A 20,430-nucleotide genomic window follows, 5' to 3' on the forward strand; every position below is an offset into this window, starting at 1 on the left:
GGTTCCAGTCTCACTTCAGGTTCCAGTCTCACTCCAGGTCCCAGTCTCACTCCAGCTTCCTGGCCCACTCCAGGTCCCAGTCTCACTCCAGCTTCCTGGCCCACTCCAGGTTCCAGTCTCACTCCAGGTTCCAGTCCCTCTCCAGCTTCCAGTCCCACTCTAGTTTCCAGTCCCACTCCAGGTTCCAGTCCCACTCCAGGTTCCAGTCCCACTCCAGGTTCCAGTCCCTCTCCAGGTTCCAGTCCCTCTCCAGGTTCCTGTCTCACTCCAGGTTCCAGTCCCACTCCAGTTTCCAGTCTCACTCCAGGTTCCAGTCTCACTCCAGGTTCCAGTCCAACTCCTGGTTCCAGTCCCTCTCCTGGTTCCAGTCCCACTCCAGGTTTCAGTCCCTATCCAGGTTCCAGTCACACTCCAGGCTCCAATCCCTCTCCAGGTTCCAGTCCCACTCCAGGTTCCAGTCCCACTCCAGGTTCCAGTCTCAATCCTGGTTCCAGTCCCACTCCAGGTTCCAGTCTCACTCCAGGTTCCAGTCCCAATCCAGGTTCCATTCTCACTCCAGTTCACAGTCAAACTCCACGTTCCTGGCCCACTCCAGGTTCCAGCCTCACTCCAGGTTCCTGTCCCACTCCAGATTCCAGTCTCACTCCAGATTCCAGTCCCTCTCCAGGTTCCATCCCCACTCCAGTTTCCAGCCCCACTCCAGGTTCCAGTCCCACTCCAGGTTCCAGTCGTACTCCAGGTTCCAGTCCCACTCCAGCTTCCAGTCCCTCTCCTCGTTCCAGTCCCACTCCAGGTTCCAGTCCCACTCCCGGTTCCAGTCTCACTCCAGGTTCCAGTCCCACTCCAGGTTCCAGGCGCACTCCAGTTTCCAGTCACACTCCAGGTTCCAGTCCCACTCCAGTTCCAATCCCACTCCAGGTTCCAGTCGCACTCCAGGTTCCAGTCTCAATCCAGGTTCCAGTCCCATTCCAGGTTCCAGTTCCACTCCAGGTTCCAGTCTCATTCCAGGTTCCAGTCCCACTCCAGGTTCCAGTCCCACTCGAGTTTCGAGTCCCACTCCAGGTTCCAGTACCACTCCATCTTCCATTCCCTCACCAGGTTCCAGTCCGAGTCCAGGTTCGACTCCCACTCCAGGTTCCAGTGCCTCTCCATGTTCCAGTCCCACTCCAGGTTCCAGTCGCACTCCAGCTTCCAGTCCCACACCTGGTTCCAGTCCCTCTCCAGGTTCCAGTCCCACTCCAGGCTCGAGTCTCACTCCACGTTCGTGTCTGACTCCAGGTTCGACTCCCACTCCAGGTTCGACTTCCACTGCAGGTTCCAGTCTCACTCCAGCTTCCAGTCTCATTCCAGGTTCCAGTCCCACTCCAGGTTCCAATCCCACTCCAGTTTCGTGTCTCACTCCTGGTTCGACTTCCACTCCAGGTTCGACTTCCACTGCAGGTTCCAGTCTCACTCCAGCTTCCAGTCTCACTCCAGGTTCCAGTCCCTCTCCTGGTTCCAGTCTCACTCCAGGTTCCAGTCCCTCTTCAGGTTCCAGTCTCACTCTAGGTTCGAGTCCCTCTCCAGGTTCCAGTCTCACTCCAGGTTCCAGTCCCACTCCAGGTTCCATTCCCATTCCAGGTTCCAGTCCCACTCCAGGTTCCATTCCCATTCCAGGTTCCAGTCCCACTCCAGGTTCCAGTCCCTCTCCAGGTTCCAGTCTCACTCCAGGTTCCGGTCCCTCTCCAGGTTCCAGTCCCACTCCAGGTTCGTGTCTCACTCCTGGTTCGACTCCCACTCCAGGTTCGACTCCCACTCTAGGTTCCAGTCCCGATCCAGGTTCCAGTCTCACTCCAGGTTCCAGTCCCTCTCCAGGTTCCATTCTAACTCCAGGTTCCAGTCCCACTCCAGGTTCCAGTCCCTCTCCACGTTCCAGTCTCTCTCCAGGTTCCAGACTCACTCCAGGTTCCAGTCCCACTTAAGGTTCCAGTCATACTCCAGGTTCCAGTCTCACTCCAGGTTCGACTCCCAATCCAGCTTCCAGTCCCACTCCAGGTTCGACTCCCACTCTAGGTTTTTACTCCCGCTCCAGGTTCCAGTCCTGCTCCAGGTTCCAGTCCCACTCCAGGTTCCAGTCCCACTCCAGGTTCGTGTCTGACTCCAGGTTCGATTCCAACTCCATGTTCGACTCCCACTCCAGGTTCCAGTCTCACTCCAGGTTCCAGTCTCACTCCAGGTTCCAGTGATACTTCAGTTTCCAGTCCCACTCCAGGTTCCAGTCCCACTCCAGGTTCGTGTCTCACTCCAGGTTCGACACCCACTCCACGTTCGACTCCCACTCCAGGTTCCTGTCTCACTCCTGGTTCCAGTCCCACTCCAGGTTCCAGTCACACTCCAGGTTCCCGTCCCTCTCCAGCTTCCAGTCTCACTCCAGGTTCCAGTCCCACTCCAGGTTCAAGTCTCACTCCAGGTTCCAGTCTCACTCCAGCTTACAGTCCCACTCCAGGTTCCATTCCCATTCCAGGTTCCAGTCCCACTCCAGGTTCCAGTCCCACTCCAGGTTCGTGTCTGACTCCAGGTTCGACTCCAACTCCAGCTTCGACTCCCACTCCAGGTTCCAGTCTCACTCCAGGTTCCAGTCTCACTCCAGGTTCCAGTGATACTTCAGGTTCCAGTCCCACTCCAGGTTCCAGTCTCACTCCATGTTCCAGTGTAACTCCAGGTTCCAGTCCCTCTCCAGGTTCCATTCTCACTCCAGGTTCCAGTCCCACTCCAGGTTCCATTCCCATTCCAGGTTCCAGTCCCTCTCCAGGTTCCAGACTCACTCCAGGTTCCAGTCTCACTCCAGGTTCCATTCTCACTCCAGGTTCCAGTCCCACTCCAGGTTCCATTCCCATTCCAGGTTCCAGTCCCTCTCCAGGTTCCAGACTCACTCCAGGTTCCAGTCTCACTTAAGGTTCCAGTCCCACTCCAGGTTCCAGTCTCACTCCAGGTTCGACTCCCACTCCAGGTTCCAGTCACACTCCAGGGTTGACTCCCACTCCAGTTTTTTACTCCCACTCCAGGTTCCAGTCCCACTCCAGGTTCGACTCTCAATCCAGGTTCGAATCCCACTCCAGCTTACGGTCCCTCTCCAGGTTCCAATCACACTCCAGGTTCCAGTCTCACTCCAGGTTCCAGTCCCACTCCAGGTTCCAGTCCACTCCAGGTTCCAGTCCCACTCCAGGTTCCAGTCTCACTCCAGGTTCCAGTCCCACTCCAGGTTCCAGCACAACCCAAGGTTTTAGTCTCACTCCAGGTTCCAGTCCCACTCCAGGTTCCAGTCCCTCTCCAGGTTCCAGTCCCACTCCAGGTTCCAGTCCCACTCCAGCTTCCAGTCCCACTCCAGGTTCCAGTCCCTCTCCAGGTTCCATTCCCACTCCAGGTTCGTGTCTGACTCCAGGTTCGACTCCAACTCCAGGTTCGACTCCCACTCCAGGTTCCAGTCCCACTCCAGGTTCCAGTCTCACTCCAGGTTCCAGTCCCACTCCAGGTTCCAGCACAACTCCAGGTTTTAGTCTCACTCCAGGTTCCAGTCCCACTCCAGGTTCCAGTCCCTCTCCAGGTTCCAGTCCCACTCCAGGTTCCAGTCCCACTCCAGCTTCCAGTCCCACTCCAGGTTCCAGTCCCTCTCCAGGTTCCATTCCCACTCCAGGTTCGTGTCTGACTCCAGGTTCGACTCCAACTCCAGGTTCGACTCCCACTCCAGGTTCCAGTCTCACTCCAGGTTCCAGTCCCTCTCCACGTTCCAGTCTCTCTCCAGGTTCCAGACTCACTCCAGGTTCCAGTCCCACTTAAGGTTCCAGTCGTACTCCAGGTTCCAGTCTCACTCCAGGTTCGACTCCCAATCCAGCTTCCAGTCCCACTCCAGGTTCGACTCCCACTCTAGGTTTTTACTCCCGCTCCAGGTTCCAGTCCTGCTCCAGGTTCCAGTCCCACTCCAGGTTCCAGTCCCACTCCAGGTTCGTGTCTGACTCCAGGTTCGATTCCAACTCCATGTTCGACTCCCACTCCAGGTTCCAGTCTCACTCCAGGTTCCAGTCTCACTCCAGGTTCCAGTGATACTTCAGTTTCCAGTCCCACTCCAGGTTCCAGTCCCACTCCAGGTTCGTGTCTCACTCCAGGTTCGACACCCACTCCACGTTCGACTCCCACTCCAGGTTCCTGTCTCACTCCTGGTTCCAGTCCCACTCCAGGTTCCAGTCACACTCCAGGTTCCCGTCCCTCTCCAGCTTCCAGTCTCACTCCAGGTTCCAGTCCCACTCCAGGTTCAAGTCTCACTCCAGGTTCCAGTCTCACTCCAGCTTACAGTCCCACTCCAGGTTCCATTCCCATTCCAGGTTCCAGTCCCACTCCAGGTTCCAGTCCCACTCCAGGTTCGTGTCTGACTCCAGGTTCGACTCCAACTCCAGCTTCGACTCCCACTCCAGGTTCCAGTCTCACTCCAGGTTCCAGTCTCACTCCAGGTTCCAGTGATACTTCAGGTTCCAGTCCCACTCCAGGTTCCAGTCTCACTCCATGTTCCAGTGTAACTCCAGGTTCCAGTCCCTCTCCAGGTTCCATTCTCACTCCAGGTTCCAGTCCCACTCCAGGTTCCATTCCCATTCCAGGTTCCAGTCCCTCTCCAGGTTCCAGACTCACTCCAGGTTCCAGTCTCACTCCAGGTTCCATTCTCACTCCAGGTTCCAGTCCCACTCCAGGTTCCATTCCCATTCCAGGTTCCAGTCCCTCTCCAGGTTCCAGACTCACTCCAGGTTCCAGTCTCACTTAAGGTTCCAGTCCCACTCCAGGTTCCAGTCTCACTCCAGGTTCGACTCCCACTCCAGGTTCCAGTCACACTCCAGGGTTGACTCCCACTCCAGTTTTTTACTCCCACTCCAGGTTCCAGTCCCACTCCAGGTTCGACTCTCAATCCAGGTTCGAATCCCACTCCAGCTTACGGTCCCTCTCCAGGTTCCAATCACACTCCAGGTTCCAGTCTCACTCCAGGTTCCAGTCCCACTCCAGGTTCCAGTCCACTCCAGGTTCCAGTCCCACTCCAGGTTCCAGTCTCACTCCAGGTTCCAGTCCCACTCCAGGTTCCAGCACAACCCAAGGTTTTAGTCTCACTCCAGGTTCCAGTCCCACTCCAGGTTCCAGTCCCTCTCCAGGTTCCAGTCCCACTCCAGGTTCCAGTCCCACTCCAGCTTCCAGTCCCACTCCAGGTTCCAGTCCCTCTCCAGGTTCCATTCCCACTCCAGGTTCGTGTCTGACTCCAGGTTCGACTCCAACTCCAGGTTCGACTCCCACTCCAGGTTCCAGTCCCACTCCAGGTTCCAGTCTCACTCCAGGTTCCAGTCCCACTCCAGGTTCCAGCACAACTCCAGGTTTTAGTCTCACTCCAGCTTCCAGTCCCACTCCAGGTTCCAGTCCCTCTCCAGGTTCCAGTCCCACTCCAGGTTCCAGTCCCACTCCAGCTTCCAGTCCCACTCCAGGTTCCAGTCCCTCTCCAGGTTCCATTCCCACTCCAGGTTCGTGTCTGACTCCAGGTTCGACTCCAACTCCAGGTTCGACTCCCACTCCAGGTTCCAGTCTCACTCCAGGTTCCAGTCCCAATCCAGGTTCCATTCTCACTCCAGTTCACAGTCAAACTCCACGTTCCTGGCCCACTCCAGGTTCCAGCCTCACTCCAGGTTCCTGTCCCACTCCAGATTCCAGTCTCACTCCAGATTCCAGTCCCTCTCCAGGTTCCATCCCCACTCCAGTTTCCAGCCCCACTCCAGGTTCCAGTCCCACTCCAGGTTCCAGTCGTACTCCAGGTTCCAGTCCCACTACAGGTTCCAGTCCCTCTCCAGGTTCCAGTCTCACTCCAGGTTCCAGTCCCACTCCAGATGCCAGTCTCACTCCAGTTTCGAGTCTCACTCCAGGTTCCAGTCCCACTCCAGGTTCCAGTCCCACTGCAGTTCCAATCCCACTCCAGGTTCCAGTCCCACTCCAGGATCCAGTCTCACTCCAGGTTCCAGTCCCACTCCAGGTTCCAGTCTCATTCCAGGTTCCAGTCTCACTCCAGGTTCCAGTCCCACTCCAGGTTCCAGTCCCACTCGAAGTTCGAGTCCCACTCCAGGTTCCAGTCCCACTCCAGGTTCCAGTCCCACTCCAGGTTCGAGTCCCACTCCAGGTTCCTGTCCCTCGCCAGGTTCCAGTCCGAGTCCAGTTTCGACTCCCACTCCAGGTTCCGGTCCCACTCCAGGTTCCAGTTCCACTCCAGGTTCCAGTCCCACTCCAGGTTCAAGTCCCTCTCCTCGTTCCAGTCCCACTCCAGGTTCCAGTCCCACTCCAGCTTCCAGTCCCTCTCCTCGTTCCAGTCCCACTCCAGGTTCCAGTCCCACTCCCGGTTCCAGTCTCACTCCAGGTTCCAGTCCCTCTCCAGGTTCCAGGCGCACTCCAGTTTCCAGTCACACTCCAGGTTCCAGTCCCACTCCAGTTCCAATCCCACTCCAGGTTCCAGTCGCACTCCAGGTTCCAGTCTCAATCCAGGTTCCAGTCCCATTCCAGGTTCCAGTTCCACTCCAGGTTCCAGTCTCATTCCAGGTTCCAGTCCCACTCCAGGTTCCAGTCCCACTCGAGTTTCGAGTCCCACTCCAGGTTCCAGTACCACTCCATCTTCCATTCCCTCACCAGGTTCCAGTCCGAGTCCAGGTTCGACTCCCACTCCAGGTTCCAGTGCCTCTCCATGTTCCAGTCCCGATCCAGGTTCCAGTCTCACTCCAGCTTCCAGTCCCTCTCCAGGTTCCAGTCCCGATCCAGGTTCCAGTCTCACTCCAGCTTCCAGTCCCTCTCCAGGTTCCAGTCCCGATCCAGGTTCCAGTCTCTCTCCAGGTTCCAGTCCCACTCCAGGTTCCAGTCTCTCTCCAGGTTCCAGACTCACTCCAGGTTCCAGTCCCACTTAAGGTTCCAGTCGTACTCCAGGTTCCAGTCCCACTCCAGGTTCCAGCACAACTCCAGGTTTTAGTCTCACTCCAGGTTCCAGTCCCACTCCAGGTTCCAGTCCCTCTCCAGGTTCCAGTCCCACTCCAGGTTCCAGTCCCACTCCAGCTTCCAGTCCCACTCCAGGTTCCAGTCCCTCTCCAGGTTCCATTCCCACTCCAGGTTCGTGTCTGACTCCAGGTTCGACTCCAACTCCAGGTTCGACTCCCACTCCAGGTTCCAGTCTCAATCCAGGTTTCATTCTCACTCCAGGTTCCAGTGATACTTCAGGTTCCAGTCCCACTCCAGGTTCGTGTCTCACTCCAGGTTCGACTCCCACTCCACGTTCGACTCCCACTCCAGGTTCCAGTCTCACTCCAGGTTCCAGTCCCACTCCCGGTTCCAGTCTCACTCCAGGTTCCAGTCCCTCTCCAGGTTCCAGTCTCACTCCAGCTTCCAGTCCCACTCCAGGTTCCAGTCTCACTCCAGGTTCCATTCTCACTCCAGGTTCCAGTCCCTCTCCAGGTTCCAGTCTCACTCCAGGTTCCAGTCCCACTCCAGGTTCCATTCCCATTCCAGGTTCCAGTCCCTCTCCAGGTTCCAGTCCCTCTTCAGGTTCCAGTCTCTCTCCAGGTTCCAGTCTCACTCCAGGTTCCAGTCTCACTCTAGGTTCGAGTCCCTCTCCAGGTTCCAGTCTCACTCCATGTTCCAGTCCCACTCCAGGTTCCAGTCCCTCTCCTGGTTCCAGTCTCACTCCAGGTTCCAGTCCCTCTCCAGGTTCCAGTCCCACTCCAGGTTCCAGTCTCACTCCAGGTTCCAATCCCACTCCAGGTTCCAGTCCCTCTCCAGGTTCCAATCCCACTCCAGGTTCCAGTCCCTCTCCAGGTTCCAGTCCCTCTCCAGGTTCCAGTCCCACTCCAGGTTCCAGTCTCACTCCAGGTTCCAATCCCACTCCAGGTTCCAGTCCCTCTCCAGGTTCCAGTCCCACTCCTGGTTCCAGTCCCACTCCAGCTTCCAGTCCCTCTCCAGGTTCCAGTCCCACTCCTGGTTCCAGTCCCACTCCAGCTTCCAGTCCCTCTCCAGGTTCCAGTCCCACTCCAGTTTCCAGTCCCACTCCACGTTCGTGTCTGACTCCAGGTTCGACTCCCACTCCAGGATCGACTTCCACTCCAGGTTCCAGTCTCACTCCAAGTTCCAGTCTCACTCCAGGTTCCAGTCACTCTCCAGGTTCGACTCCCACTCCAGGTTCCATCCCACTCCAGTTTCGACTCTCACTCCAGGTTCGACTCCCACTCCAGGCTCCAGTCTCACTCCAGGTTCCAGTCCCACTCCAGGTTCCAGTCCCACTCCAGGTTCGTGTCTGACTCCAGGTTCGATTCCAACTCCATGTTCGACTCCCACTCCAGGTTCCAGTCTCACTCCAGGTTCCAGTCTCACTCCAGGTTCCAGTGATACTTCAGTTTCCAGTCCCACTCCAGGTTCCAGTCCCACTCCAGGTTCGTGTCTCACTCCAGGTTCGACTCCCACTCCACGTTCGACTCCCACTCCAGGTTCCTGTCTCACTCCTGGTTCCAGTCCCACTCCAGGTTCCAGTCACACTCCAGGTTCCCGTCCCTCTCCAGCTTCCAGTCTCACTCCAGGTTCCAGTCCCACTCCAGGTTCAAGTCTCACTCCAGGTTCCAGTCACACTCCAGGTTCCCGTCCCTCTCCAGCTTCCAGTCTCACTCCAGGTTCCAGTCCCACTCCAGGTTCAAGTCTCACTCCAGGTTCCAGTCTCACTCCAGCTTACAGTCCCACTCCAGGTTCCATTCCCATTCCAGGTTCCAGTCCCACTCCAGGTTCCAGTCCCACTCCAGGTTCGTGTCTGACTCCAGGTTCGACTCCAACTCCAGCTTCGACTCCCACTCCAGGTTCCAGTCTCACTCCAGGTTCCAGTCTCACTCCAGGTTCCAGTGATACTTCAGGTTCCAGTCCCACTCCAGGTTCGTGTCTCACTCCAGGTTCGACTCCCACCCCAGGTTCCAGTCCCACTCCAGGTTCAAGTCTCACTCCAGGTTCCAGTCACACTCCAGGTTCCCGTCCCTCTCCAGCTTCCAGTCTCACTCCAGGTTCCAGTCCCACTCCAGGTTCAAGTCTCACTCCAGGTTCCAGTCTCACTCCAGCTTACAGTCCCACTCCAGGTTCCATTCCCATTCCAGGTTCCAGTCCCACTCCAGGTTCCAGTCCCACTCCAGGTTCGTGTCTGACTCCAGGTTCGACTCCAACTCCAGCTTCGACTCCCACTCCAGGTTCCAGTCTCACTCCAGGTTCCAGTCTCACTCCAGGTTCCAGTGATACTTCAGGTTCCAGTCCCACTCCAGGTTCGTGTCTCACTCCAGGTTCGACTCCCACCCCAGGTTCCAGTCCCACTCCAGGTTCGTGTCTCACTCCAGGTTCGACTCCCACCCCAGGTTCCAGTCCCACTCCAGGTTCGTGTCTCACTCCAGGTTCGACTCCCTCTCCAGGTTCCAGTCCCACTCCAGGTTCCAGTCCCACTCCAGGTTCCAGTCTCACTCCAGGTTCCAGTCCCTCTCCAGGTTCCAGTCTCACTCCAGGTTCCAGTCCCACTCCAGGTTCCACCACCACTCCAGGTTCCAGTCTCACTCCAGGTTCCAGTCCTACTCCAGGTTCCAGTCCCACTCCAGGTTCCAGTCCCACTCCAGGTTCCAGTCCCTTTCCAGGTTCCAGTCCATCTCCAGGTTCCAGTCCCACTCCTGGTTCCAGTCTCACTCCAGGTTCCAGTCCCACTCCAGGTTCCAGTCCCACTTCTGGTTCCAGTCCCTCTCCAGGTTCCAGTCCCACTTCAGGTTCCAGATCACTCCAGGTTCCAGTCCCACCTTAGGTTCCAGTCCCTCTCCAGGTTCCAGTCTCACTCCAGGTTCCATTCTCACTCCAGGTTCCAGTCCCACTCCAGGTTGCATTCGCCTTCCAGGTTCCAGTCCCTCTCCAGGTTCCAGTCCCACTCCAGGTTCCAGTCTCACTCCAGGTTCGACTCCCACTCCAGGTTCCAGTCCCACTCCAGGTTCGTGTCTCACTCCTGTTTTGACTCCCACTCCAGGTTCGACTCCCACTCCAGGTTCCAGTCCCACTCCAGGTTCCAGAACCCCTCCAGGTTCCGGTCTCACTCCCGGTTCCAGTCCCACTCCAGGTTCCAGTCTCACTCCAGGTTCCAGTCTCACTCCAGGTTTCAGCCCCTCTCCAGGTTCCAGTCCCACTCCCGGTTCCGGTCCCACTCCCGGTTCCAGTCCCACTCCAGGTTCCAGTCTCACTCCAGGTTCCAGTCTCACTCCAGGTTTCAGCCCCTCTCCAGGTTCCAGTCCCACTCCCGGTTCCGGTCCCACTCCCGGTTCCAGTCTCACTCCAGGTTCCACTCTCACTCCAGGTTCCAGTCTCACTCCAGGTTTCAGTCCTTCTCCAAGGCTTGACATGCGTCCATAACATGGCCAAGCAGGGTTGGTGATCAGCCCCTAAATCCATCCAATACGCCGGACGTCTGGCGGTAAAGAGCCGGGAGCGTTTCCTGGTCGGCCACACCGCAGGAGGCAACGGCAAACCCACGGCGGTATGTCGCCATGAATAGCCATTGGCCATTCCAATGGAAGCCAAATTGTCGTCAAGAGGGCTCCTGGAGGTGGATGCAAACCTGGAGGCTCATGGCTCTGGGGTAACTTGAAAGGGCAGATCTGAACAGCGTCACTGGGGGCAGGTTGGGCCTCCATACCGTTTGGCAGCTGACCGGTCAGGTTAGGTGAAAAATTACCACCGGTGCTTTCGCCACTGAAGGGGGCCAGCCACGGTGAAGAGGGTTCCTTGTGCCCCGGTGCTGAGGGAATAGCCGAGCCATTGGAAACCAGAAAGCACCCCACGCGCCTTGATCTACTCGGGGGATGACTTGCTCTGACCGGTCAGGCGGAGGGGGAAGGTGGGGAGGGCTTGAGCAGTGGGGAAGACGGCGGTGCGATCTGCTGGCCGACCAGCTCCTGGTCGCCGCCCGGTTGCTTTGGCCGGAAAGCGGACAGGAAGGCGGGTTCAAATCCCCCGTGAGCCTCTGGTCAGCTGATGCCTAGGGTAAGAGAGCCAAGGCTGTGCTAACCCCTGCTTGGCAACCAGCCCAGCCCAGCAGGTCCGCAGTGGTGAGGTGGTCATCGGCACCCCCCCTCCTTGGCGTGCTGGGTTATCTGGGCGTTAGACTAATCGAGGACAGGGTTGTCTCCGGGTAGCTCTGCTTTCTGCTCCCATCTCTGTGGCGATTAGAAATGGGGAGACGCTTTCATGTTCGTAGTCACGTTGCTGCAATTGTGAAGGTAGCGGGGAATGCGAACGTCCAGTCTTGGGAATATGCTGTATTAAACTCAACAGCTCGCTTATCTCTTTCTAACCCTGGAAAGCAATTCTGCTCCGAGACCAAACACAGCGAACTAATCTGCAATGTGCTGCTGTCAGCAGGTACACCCATACATCTCCACAGAGCACACAAAAGGCCGTGCAGGCTCCAGACACCAGCGGGCTCCACTGACATGCTCTCTCAGGGCTTCAAAGGCTGTCATAAGATAACCGGTCTCCTGTAGCCGTCGGCTCAATCAGCCACTTGCTGCAGGAATTGAGAAAAACCTCGCCAGGGAACACTCACAAACGTTTCCCAGCTCTGTAAACAATTCAGCTCAAAAGTAACACATAACTCTTCCTGTGTTCAGCACACACAACTCACTGTGTAACACACTGTTCAGTACACACAGCTCTCCCTGTGTAACACACGGTTCAGTACACACATCTCCCTGTGTAACACACTGTTCAGTACACACATCTCCCTGTGTAACACACTGTTCAGTACACACATCTCCCGGTGTAACACACTGTTCAGTACAGACATCTCTCCCTGTGTAACACACTGTTCAGTACACACATCTCCCTTTGTAACACACTGTTCAGTACAGACATCTCTCCCTGTGTAACACACTGTTCAGTACACACATCTCCCTGTGTAACACACTGTTCAGTACAGACAGCTCTCCCTGTGTAACACACTGTTCAGGACACACATCTCCCTTTGTAACACACTGTTCAGTACAGACATCTCTCCCTGTATAACACACTGTTCAGTACAGACAGCTCTCCCTGTGTAACACACTGTTCAGTACAGACAGCTCTCCCTGTGTAACACACTGTTCAGTACACACATCTCTCCCTGTGTAACACACAGTTCAGTACACACAGCTCTCCCTGTGTAACACACTGTTTAGTACACACAGCTCTCCCTGTGTAACACACAGTTCAGTACACACAGCTCTCTCTGTGTAACACATGGTTCAGTACACACAGCTCTCCCTGTGTAACACACGGTTCAGTACACACACCTCTCCCTGTGTAACACACGGTTCAGTACACAGAGCTCTATTTATGCAACACACTGTTCAGTACACACAGCTCTCCCTGTGTAACACATGGTTCAGTACACACAGCTCTCCCTGTGTAACACACGGTTCAGTACACACACCTCTCCCTGTGTAACACACGGTTCAGTACACAGAGCTCTATTTATGCAATACACTGTTCGGTACACACAGCTCTCCCTGTGTAACACACGGTTCAGTACACACACATCTCCCTGTGTAACACACGGTTCAGTACACACAGCTCTCCCTGTGTAACACACGGTTCAGTACACACAGCTCTCCCTGTGTAACACATGGTTCAGTACACACAGCTCTCCCTGTGTAACACACGGTTCAGTACACACAGCTCTTCCTGTGTAACACACGGTTCAGTACACACAGCTCTCGCTTTGTAACACACTGTTCAGTACAGACATGTCTCCCTGTGTAACACACTGTTCAGTGCACACAGCTCTCCCTGTGTAACACACGGTTCAGTACACACAGCTCTCCCTGTGTAACACACGGTTCAGTACACACACATCTCCCTGTGTAACACACGGTTCAGTACACACACCTCTCGCTTTGTAACACACTGTTCAGTACAGACATGTCTCCCTGTGTAACACACTGTTCAGTACACACAGCTCTTCCTGTGTAACACACGGTTCAGTACACACAGCTCTCGCTTTGTAACACACTGTTCAGTACAGACATGTCTCCCTGTGTAACACACTGTTCAGTACACACATCTCCCTGTGTAACACACTGTTCAGTACACACATCTCCCTGTGTAACACACTGTTCAGTACACACACCTCTCCCTGTGTTGTACCGTTCAGTACACACATCTCTCTCTGTGTTTCACACTGTTGAATACCCTGTGTAATATGGTGCCCTGGCCATTTAATATATGCATGTGTACCCAACTGATTGAGAAAAGCGTTGCGATTGAAAGATTAGTTCAGTGTTGACCTGGATGTGATATTCACAACTACCTTCACGGCAGAATTGGCCCTAAAGTGATTCCGATTATTGAATTTACATCTGAAATGTCTGCTATTCATCAATGGTGCCCATTGCTCCAATTGCCATATTATAGCTTTAGCCATCTATTTATACATATGCTGCTATTCTTCTCTCTCTCTCTCTCTTTCTGTCTCTCTCTCGCTCTCTCTCTCTCTCTCTCTCTCTTTCTCCATTTCTGTTGATCAAAAGATGGTACGAAAACCCTTCAATGGCCTATCTCTGCGGCCCGGAGCGAATAGCCACACGAACGGTGATCTCTGAACCCCAGCCCAACTGGTACCAACTTCCCACTGGTCACGCGCAAGCCCATTTTGTCTGTCTCCACCGGTCAGTCGGGGTTATTAACGCTGATCTGATCTGATTTTCTGGGAAATCTACGACAGCGTGGAGTGGCCTAACCGTGTCACTTCCTGAGCGTCTGCCTGTGTTGGTGTGGTTGTGTGTGTGCAGATTGAAGTTTGTGCTTTGTGTCATGGGATTGGGATCAGTGCGGCCATTCAGATGGAGGTCATTGGATGGAGTGGATGGATCTCTGTGCCCCAATAACTGGCTGATAGGATTCTTCACAACAAATCCCCAACCCTTCAGCTTTGTCCTGAGCAGGAGACCCTGTCCCTGTGTGGCTGCTAGTGCTGTGTACGTGCGCGTGAGTCTGTGCCTTCTGGCACTGTGGCTGGCTATGTCGGTGCTTCTCTTGTTGTGTACCTGTGCATCTGTGTGTGTGTGTTTGTGTTTGTGTGTGTGTCTGTTTGTGTGAGTCTGTGTGTGTCTGTTTCCCTGTGTGCGTGTGTTTCTGTGTGTGTGTCTGTGTGTGTGTGTCTGTGTGCATGTGTGTCTGTGTGTGTGTGTTTGTGTGCGTGTGTGCGCATGTGTGTGTAAGAGTGTGTGTGTGTTTGTGCCTGTGTGTGTGTGTGTGTGTGAGTGTGTATGTTTGTGTGTGTGTGAGTTTCTTTGTGTGTGTGTGTGTAGGAGTGAGTGTGTGTGAGTTTGTGTGCGTGTGTGTGTTTGCATGTGTGTGTGTGTTTGTGTGTGTGAGTTTCTTTGTCTATGTGTGTGTGTGTTTGCGTGTGTGTGTGTAAGTTTGTGTGTGTGTGAGTTTCTTTGTCTGTGTGTGTGTGTGTGAGAGTTTGTGTGTGTATGTGTGTTTGTGCGTGTGTGTGTGTGTGAGAGTTTGTGTGTGTATGTGTGTTTGTGTGTGTGTGTGTGTGTGTGTGAGAGTTTGTGTGTGTATGTGTGTTTGTGTGTGTGTGTGTGTGTGTGTGAGAGTTTGTGTGTGTGAGAGTTTGTATGTGTATGTGTGTTTGCGTGTGTGTGTCTGTGTGTGTGTCTGTGTGTGTGTGTGTTTGCGTGTGTATGTGTGTGTGTGTGTGTGTGTGTGTCTCTCCCCAGGTTGGTATGATTGTGAATGTGCATTGGCCAATGCTGGCGTTAGCCCCTGGAAGACATGGGCCCAATTTACACCAGTCAGAAACACAGGAAGTGACATCGGCCTCTTTCTAATTGACATCCCTTTCTTCCTGACAATTGCGAAGCCTCCAAAAACAATGGGTGCATTCCAAAACAATGGTGTACCTGCAGGCGACGAAAAGGGTCACCACACGTCAGAGCAATGCCGCCCAAAATTTGTCCACCCGTTAAATCCAGGAACCAATCAGCTTGACGTGTCCCCCCCTATCCCGCCCTCACGCGTCCAAAAAATCATCCAAAATAACACCTGGATCTTTGATTCCGGCCTTTTCGTTTGTTACTCCGATCTGACCGCGTCACCACGTCTCCCAACGCTGACTGGGAGGCGAGGGTTTTGCGCGACGTGGACTGTCCAACATGGGTTCCTGCGCCGTTCGCGCCAGGAAGGCTGGAGGCCTTGGAAGGACAACGCGGATCACGGACATTGTCCCGACCGCTGCCACCATGTTGGACAGGCCGTCGGGCGCCCAGGTTTCCCAAACTGACCAGTCGGAGAGGTGGGACAGGCACCGGGGCCGCCCATCGGGGTCACATCCCGGGCCTCGCCTTTGAGCGGGACGGCCCGCAAAAGGGGGCTTGCCGCCAAGACCCGCGGCGTGACGGGTTGGGGGGGCCGGTCGGTGGCAGGGCTGGGGGAAAGGGCGTCCGGTCCGTGGCTGTTCGCGTCCACTTTTCTGTTGTGGTTGACGGCGCGTGTTGGACCCCCCAGGCCGCGTTAGAAATGACCCGAGGGGCTCCCCTGAGCGAGAGTCCTCAGGAACAATGGTGGTGACCTTCGGGGAGCTGTCAGGGCGGTGGTGGGGGTGGGGGGTGGGGGAATGGGGTGAGGGGGGAAGTCAGGGCAGGGGGTATTGTGGGGGAGGGCGGGTGGTGGTGTGGTCCTGCCAAAAGCCTGCCTCAAACCAACCATTGGCCCTTCCCGCTCCCCGTCAACACCCGCCGGTTAAAGGGGTTTTTCATTATCTTTATCCTTTCATGGGGTGTGGGCAAGGTTGCCCATCCCTAATTGCCCTTGAACTGCGTGGATTTGCTAGCCCATTTCAGAGGGGCAGTTGAGAGCCAACCACATTTGCCGTGGGCCTGGAGTCACGTGTAGGCCCAGACCGGGTAAGGAGGGCAGATTTCCTTCCCTAAAGGGGCATTCGTGAACCAGATGGGGTGGGGGGGGCGGGGCGGGGGTGGGGGGGCGGAGCTGGGGTGTGGGGGGCGGGGCAGGGGGTGGGGCCAATCTGCCTCTTGCTCGGCGGGGGACGGGGGGCGAAATAATTAATGACCTAACTTTAAATCTGGCTCCCAACCCGCAGCTGGTGTTGGGGAAGCCATTGGACCCCCCCCCATACCTACCCCGCCCATCCAAACCCCCACCTCCCAGCCCGCCCCCTGGGGACCCAATGCCTTTCGGGCACCGAGCCTTGGCTATATTCCCGGTTCGACTCCCTGAGGCACACCCGGGGCCTATGAATTCCAGGCGGTCGCTCACAGCGAACCCCCAACCATTGCCCCCAAGCGAGCAGCGAGGGAACTCAGGAGCTGAAGCGGCTGGGATAATTCGCTCGAGAAACCAGGCAGCCTGCCGTCAAAGCAGGGTGAGCAAACTGAACGCCTTGAAGGGACAGCGGTCAACGTCCCATTATTTAAGGTCCGTGGGCTAAATGGTGCTTCATGGGTCATCCATTGTTCCTAAGGACGCTCTTACCATGCTCTGCCATCTCAACAAGGCAATGTGACAGAGTACAGGGATCAAACCAATATAGACTGTGCTCTTCCTTGGTTGGGAGCAGCATTTGCCTTGAATACATTGAGATCAGTGATGAGTTTGAAGACCGTTCTGCTATTGCTGCCCATGTGCCTGGGGTTTCGAGTGGCTATTTCGCAGTATGTTTCAAAGATTCTTGATGACCTCCATTTGGCTGAGATTACGCCTCTCTGATGTTACACCAAACCGTGCATTACCCAACTAGCTTTTGATATATGTGTATATAATCTATATATATATACTCACTTCATCCTCACAATGGACATGAATAAGGCAAAACTATTGCTCAGATATTTAAGCCTTTCCCATCTAAGCCAGCGGCAATTTAAATATAATGACCAGGACACCAAAGCCTCACTCTAGCCCGGACGTTAGTCAGTCAATGGATTAGGTTATTTAAATCGTTTTGGGTTGGTTTGAAGAGAGTCGAACTATATTGTACCAGATATCGGGTACAATATCGAGACAGATATAGTGTCTCAAATCGGGCTAGCCAAAAACCAGAGTTGTCCAAAAACTGGACGGTTTTATAAGATGCCAACTTCGATTTTAATTGTCATTGAATGAGTAAAGTAACTCACCAGGACAATTTGGCTAGGTGCTGCATTGGCGTGGTGACACGCCGGATGGGCTATCGGCTAAGACCTGTTTTTAGCCTGTGCTCCAACCAGTCCGAACCGTCCATGCCCTATTAATCACATGGTTAAAGTTTGTTAACGTCAATTACATTGTTAAGGTTAAGAGAAGCAGGCGACGGGTATAAATTGTCTTTGAGCACGTAGAAATAGGTGACGGGCGGGGAGGGAGGGAGGAGGACCTCCCTTGTAACCCTGCTCCTGAGCCTGGCCATCAACAGGTCCAGGCAACAGGCGGTCTAAGGGGTCATCCAGTCTGACTGTCTTCCCCTCTACCGTGGCTGGGTGGCCCTGGAGAGGGAGAATGCAGTGTCCACTGATACGTTTGAGGCCATCTTCGACTGGTGGACACCACTGGGGTTTGGGTGCATCATCACCCCTGGGGATGATATTTTGGTTTAACTAGTTAAGTTCCCTTTGATGTTTTGATTTTTGTTACAGTGCCCCACCAGGGGCTGTCACGCCCTCTTTGATTAGTTTGTGTCACTGATCGTTTATTTTCCTTTTTTTTTTAAAATAGAGAATATAAATAGGTGACAGCTGGGACACTGGGCTGTGCGGGAGGAGAGCTGTGAGACTGAACACAGTCAGTAAACTCTCTCAATAAACGGAAGCTCTGTGTCTTGGCTTTGGCTTCACCAACCGGCCTGGGCCCTGTTAACACGAGCGACCCTTGACCCCACATGACCCCACCCCGTCATGGCTTGACCTGATCTGCCCGGCCCGAAATGCCGGACCCGCATAGAGCTGCCCAACCTGACCCCCCCATGGCTAAGCCTTGCTGGTGACAGAGTGGGCAGGGAAATAGAGCATTCTCTTTCCAAACTGTAACGCGTAAAAGAAACTCACCCGCCTGGCTTCACGTGCCCCCTGTTAATTGAGCTGAGGTTCTGACGCTTCTTTCTACGAAAACCGGCAAGTCCCGGAGCCTGGCACAAACGCGGCACTGAGGTCGCCAGTTCTGAGGCGCTCTACCCGTGACACAATAGCGTAATGTTGCAGATGCTCTCCTCCCGCACAGCCCAGTGTCCCGGCTGTACCCTATTTATACTCCCTATTTAAAAAAACAAAGAAAAAAGGGAAATAAATGATCAGTGACACAAAATAATCAAAGAGGCCATGACAGACCGTGGTGGGGCACTGTGACAAAAATCAAAACATCAAAAAATAAAGCCAGGGAAATGCTTGAAACGCTCAGCAGGCTGGGCAGCATCTGCGGGAGAGAGAGAGAGAGGAAAACCGAGTGGACGATCCGGGTGGCTCACCTTGGGACAGACGCGGGAGAGGTCAGCGAGGTGATAGGTTTTAAGCAAGCGAAAAGAGGGGGGCGGTTTGGGAATAAGGGCGGTGATGGAGTGGGAGGCAGGAGAGGTTTAACCGACCAGAGAGCTGACGGGGTGCAGGGCCAAAGGTGGGGTGGGGGGAATAAGGGGGACAAGCGCAGAGGCAAAGCCGCGTCTCGGGGAGGCCCGAGTGGCCGGAGGATGAACGGCTGCCGCCCGGAAGCCAGAAGGGGGGAGAAAACCGAGTGCAAGGCCAGGAAGCCGCGACAGGGAAGTGCACGCTCGCACCGTTGAACCAATCGAGGCTGCGGCCTGAAATTATTCGAGCTGAGCTCGGCGTTGAGGCCTGAAGGCCGTAAAGGGGCCTCGTGGAAACTCGAGGTGCTGTTCCCCTGGCTTTTGTGGGAGCCTCCGGTGCAGGCCAAGGGCAGAGAGATCAGAGGGAGAGCAAGGTGGGGAATCAAAACGCCGGGCCGCTGGAATCTCGGGGTCACGCGCCCCACAAAGCGGCGTTAGGTTCAACTGGGGTTGGAAAGTCGGGGCCTGCTTAAATCGGACTCAGCCCCGTACGACTGCGTGAAGTTAAACCGGGCTGGGTTCAGCTGCATTGCTCATTCAGGTTCGACTGCAATGTCGTGCGCTTCAACTGAACTGGATTAAAAGCGAAAACCAGGTTTAAATCGGTTACGTAAAAGCAAAGCAAAGATGCCGGAAACCTGAAAGAAAAACGGAAAATGCCGGAAGAACTCGGCGGGTCTAGCAGCCTCCGCGGAGAGTCAACGTTTCGAGTCCATGTGACTCTCTTCCTCTGAGGAAGAGTCATACGGAGTCGCAACGCTAACTCTGTCTCTCTCTCTCTCCGCGGAGGCTACCAGGCCCCGCTGAGTTCTTCCGGCATCTTCCGTTCGAGCCATTCAAACTAGGGTTAAGGTTTAAGCCGGTGAACTCGATCTAACGGTGGAAAGTGAAGTAGGAAGGGCTGTTTCGGGGACGGCGAGGCGATGTTGGCTCAAAGCGGGCTCGATTGGGAATGAATTTTGGTGTAAGTGGGATTGAGGTGCCCTTGGATTAAGCATTAACGGGATTGAGCGGGTCCCGGGAGAGCTTGTTTCTGGCTAAGTGGGGAAAGGCTTAAATAAATCTCTCACGTCAATGTTACTGACGCGAGCTTATTCCATGATCCGATTGTCAAATTTTGGTCGTCATCTGATAAACGCCGTTGCCGAAAGAGCGTAAAGGCTGACGCGAAATGGCCACATTGACACGGTGCCTGTCCCCGGAAGGGTGGGCTGTGATTATTAATCGATGTCTGCAGAAGTTACCTTGAAGGACTTAAATCCAGTTTCTTTTCTCTGCACCGCTTGTTTTCCAGACTGTGTCAGGACTAACTGTAATCCCAGTAAGTCAATGTTCAACTTTATATATTATCCTTCAATGTTTTTGATGGGAGGCAACGGTAAATTGTTAACTTGTCGGGGGGGCGGGGGGGGTGGGAATTAAAGTGGGCGTCCAAGAGAGAAAATCCTCCCTTCCTCCCTGACTGAAGAGGATAAACCCCCCGGGTCGGAGAGAGTTCCAATGAGGGGAACGTATCCGAGCCCAGTAGCCAGAGATTCCTAGACCGCTGCTAAATTTGGGAAGTTATGGCCTGAGGGAAGCGATGGGAGGGGGTGTGGGGGGGTGTGATTTTCTCTCTTTAATTGACCCCATCCAGGTCAATGCAGCGCAATAACTGGTTGGTAATAACATGGATAGAGTTTAAATGTTGCCTTAACACTGTCAGCCGCGCACACACGTGCGGGATCGAGTCCCTGTCTGTCCCTGACCTTAACACCTTCTCCTTCCAAACTCTGAAGGGAACCTAATGGGCAAATTTGGCTCTTCGA

General features: G+C 54.8%; 2 protein-coding genes across 2 annotated transcripts in view; both read left to right on the plus strand.

The window, feature by feature from the left end:
* Positions 1-11,570, plus strand: part of LOC144670204 (uncharacterized) — a 242,057-nt gene extending 230,487 nt beyond the window's left edge. The window contains 1 exon segment of the mRNA XM_078532690.1: positions 11,362-11,570. Coding sequence (XP_078388816.1) covers positions 11,362-11,570 — 209 coding nt within the window.
* Positions 1-20,430, plus strand: part of nrxn2b (neurexin 2b) — a 1,731,499-nt gene that overhangs the window by 868,719 nt on the left and 842,350 nt on the right. The window contains exon 11 of the mRNA XM_078532738.1: positions 19,917-19,943. Within this exon, the coding sequence (XP_078388864.1) occupies positions 19,917-19,943 (27 nt within the window). The remainder of the gene's footprint in view (positions 1-19,916; positions 19,944-20,430) is intronic.

This window comes from Cetorhinus maximus, chromosome 31, assembly GCF_964194155.1.
Source record: "Cetorhinus maximus chromosome 31, sCetMax3.hap1.1, whole genome shotgun sequence".
NCBI lineage: Eukaryota > Metazoa > Chordata > Chondrichthyes > Lamniformes > Cetorhinidae > Cetorhinus > Cetorhinus maximus.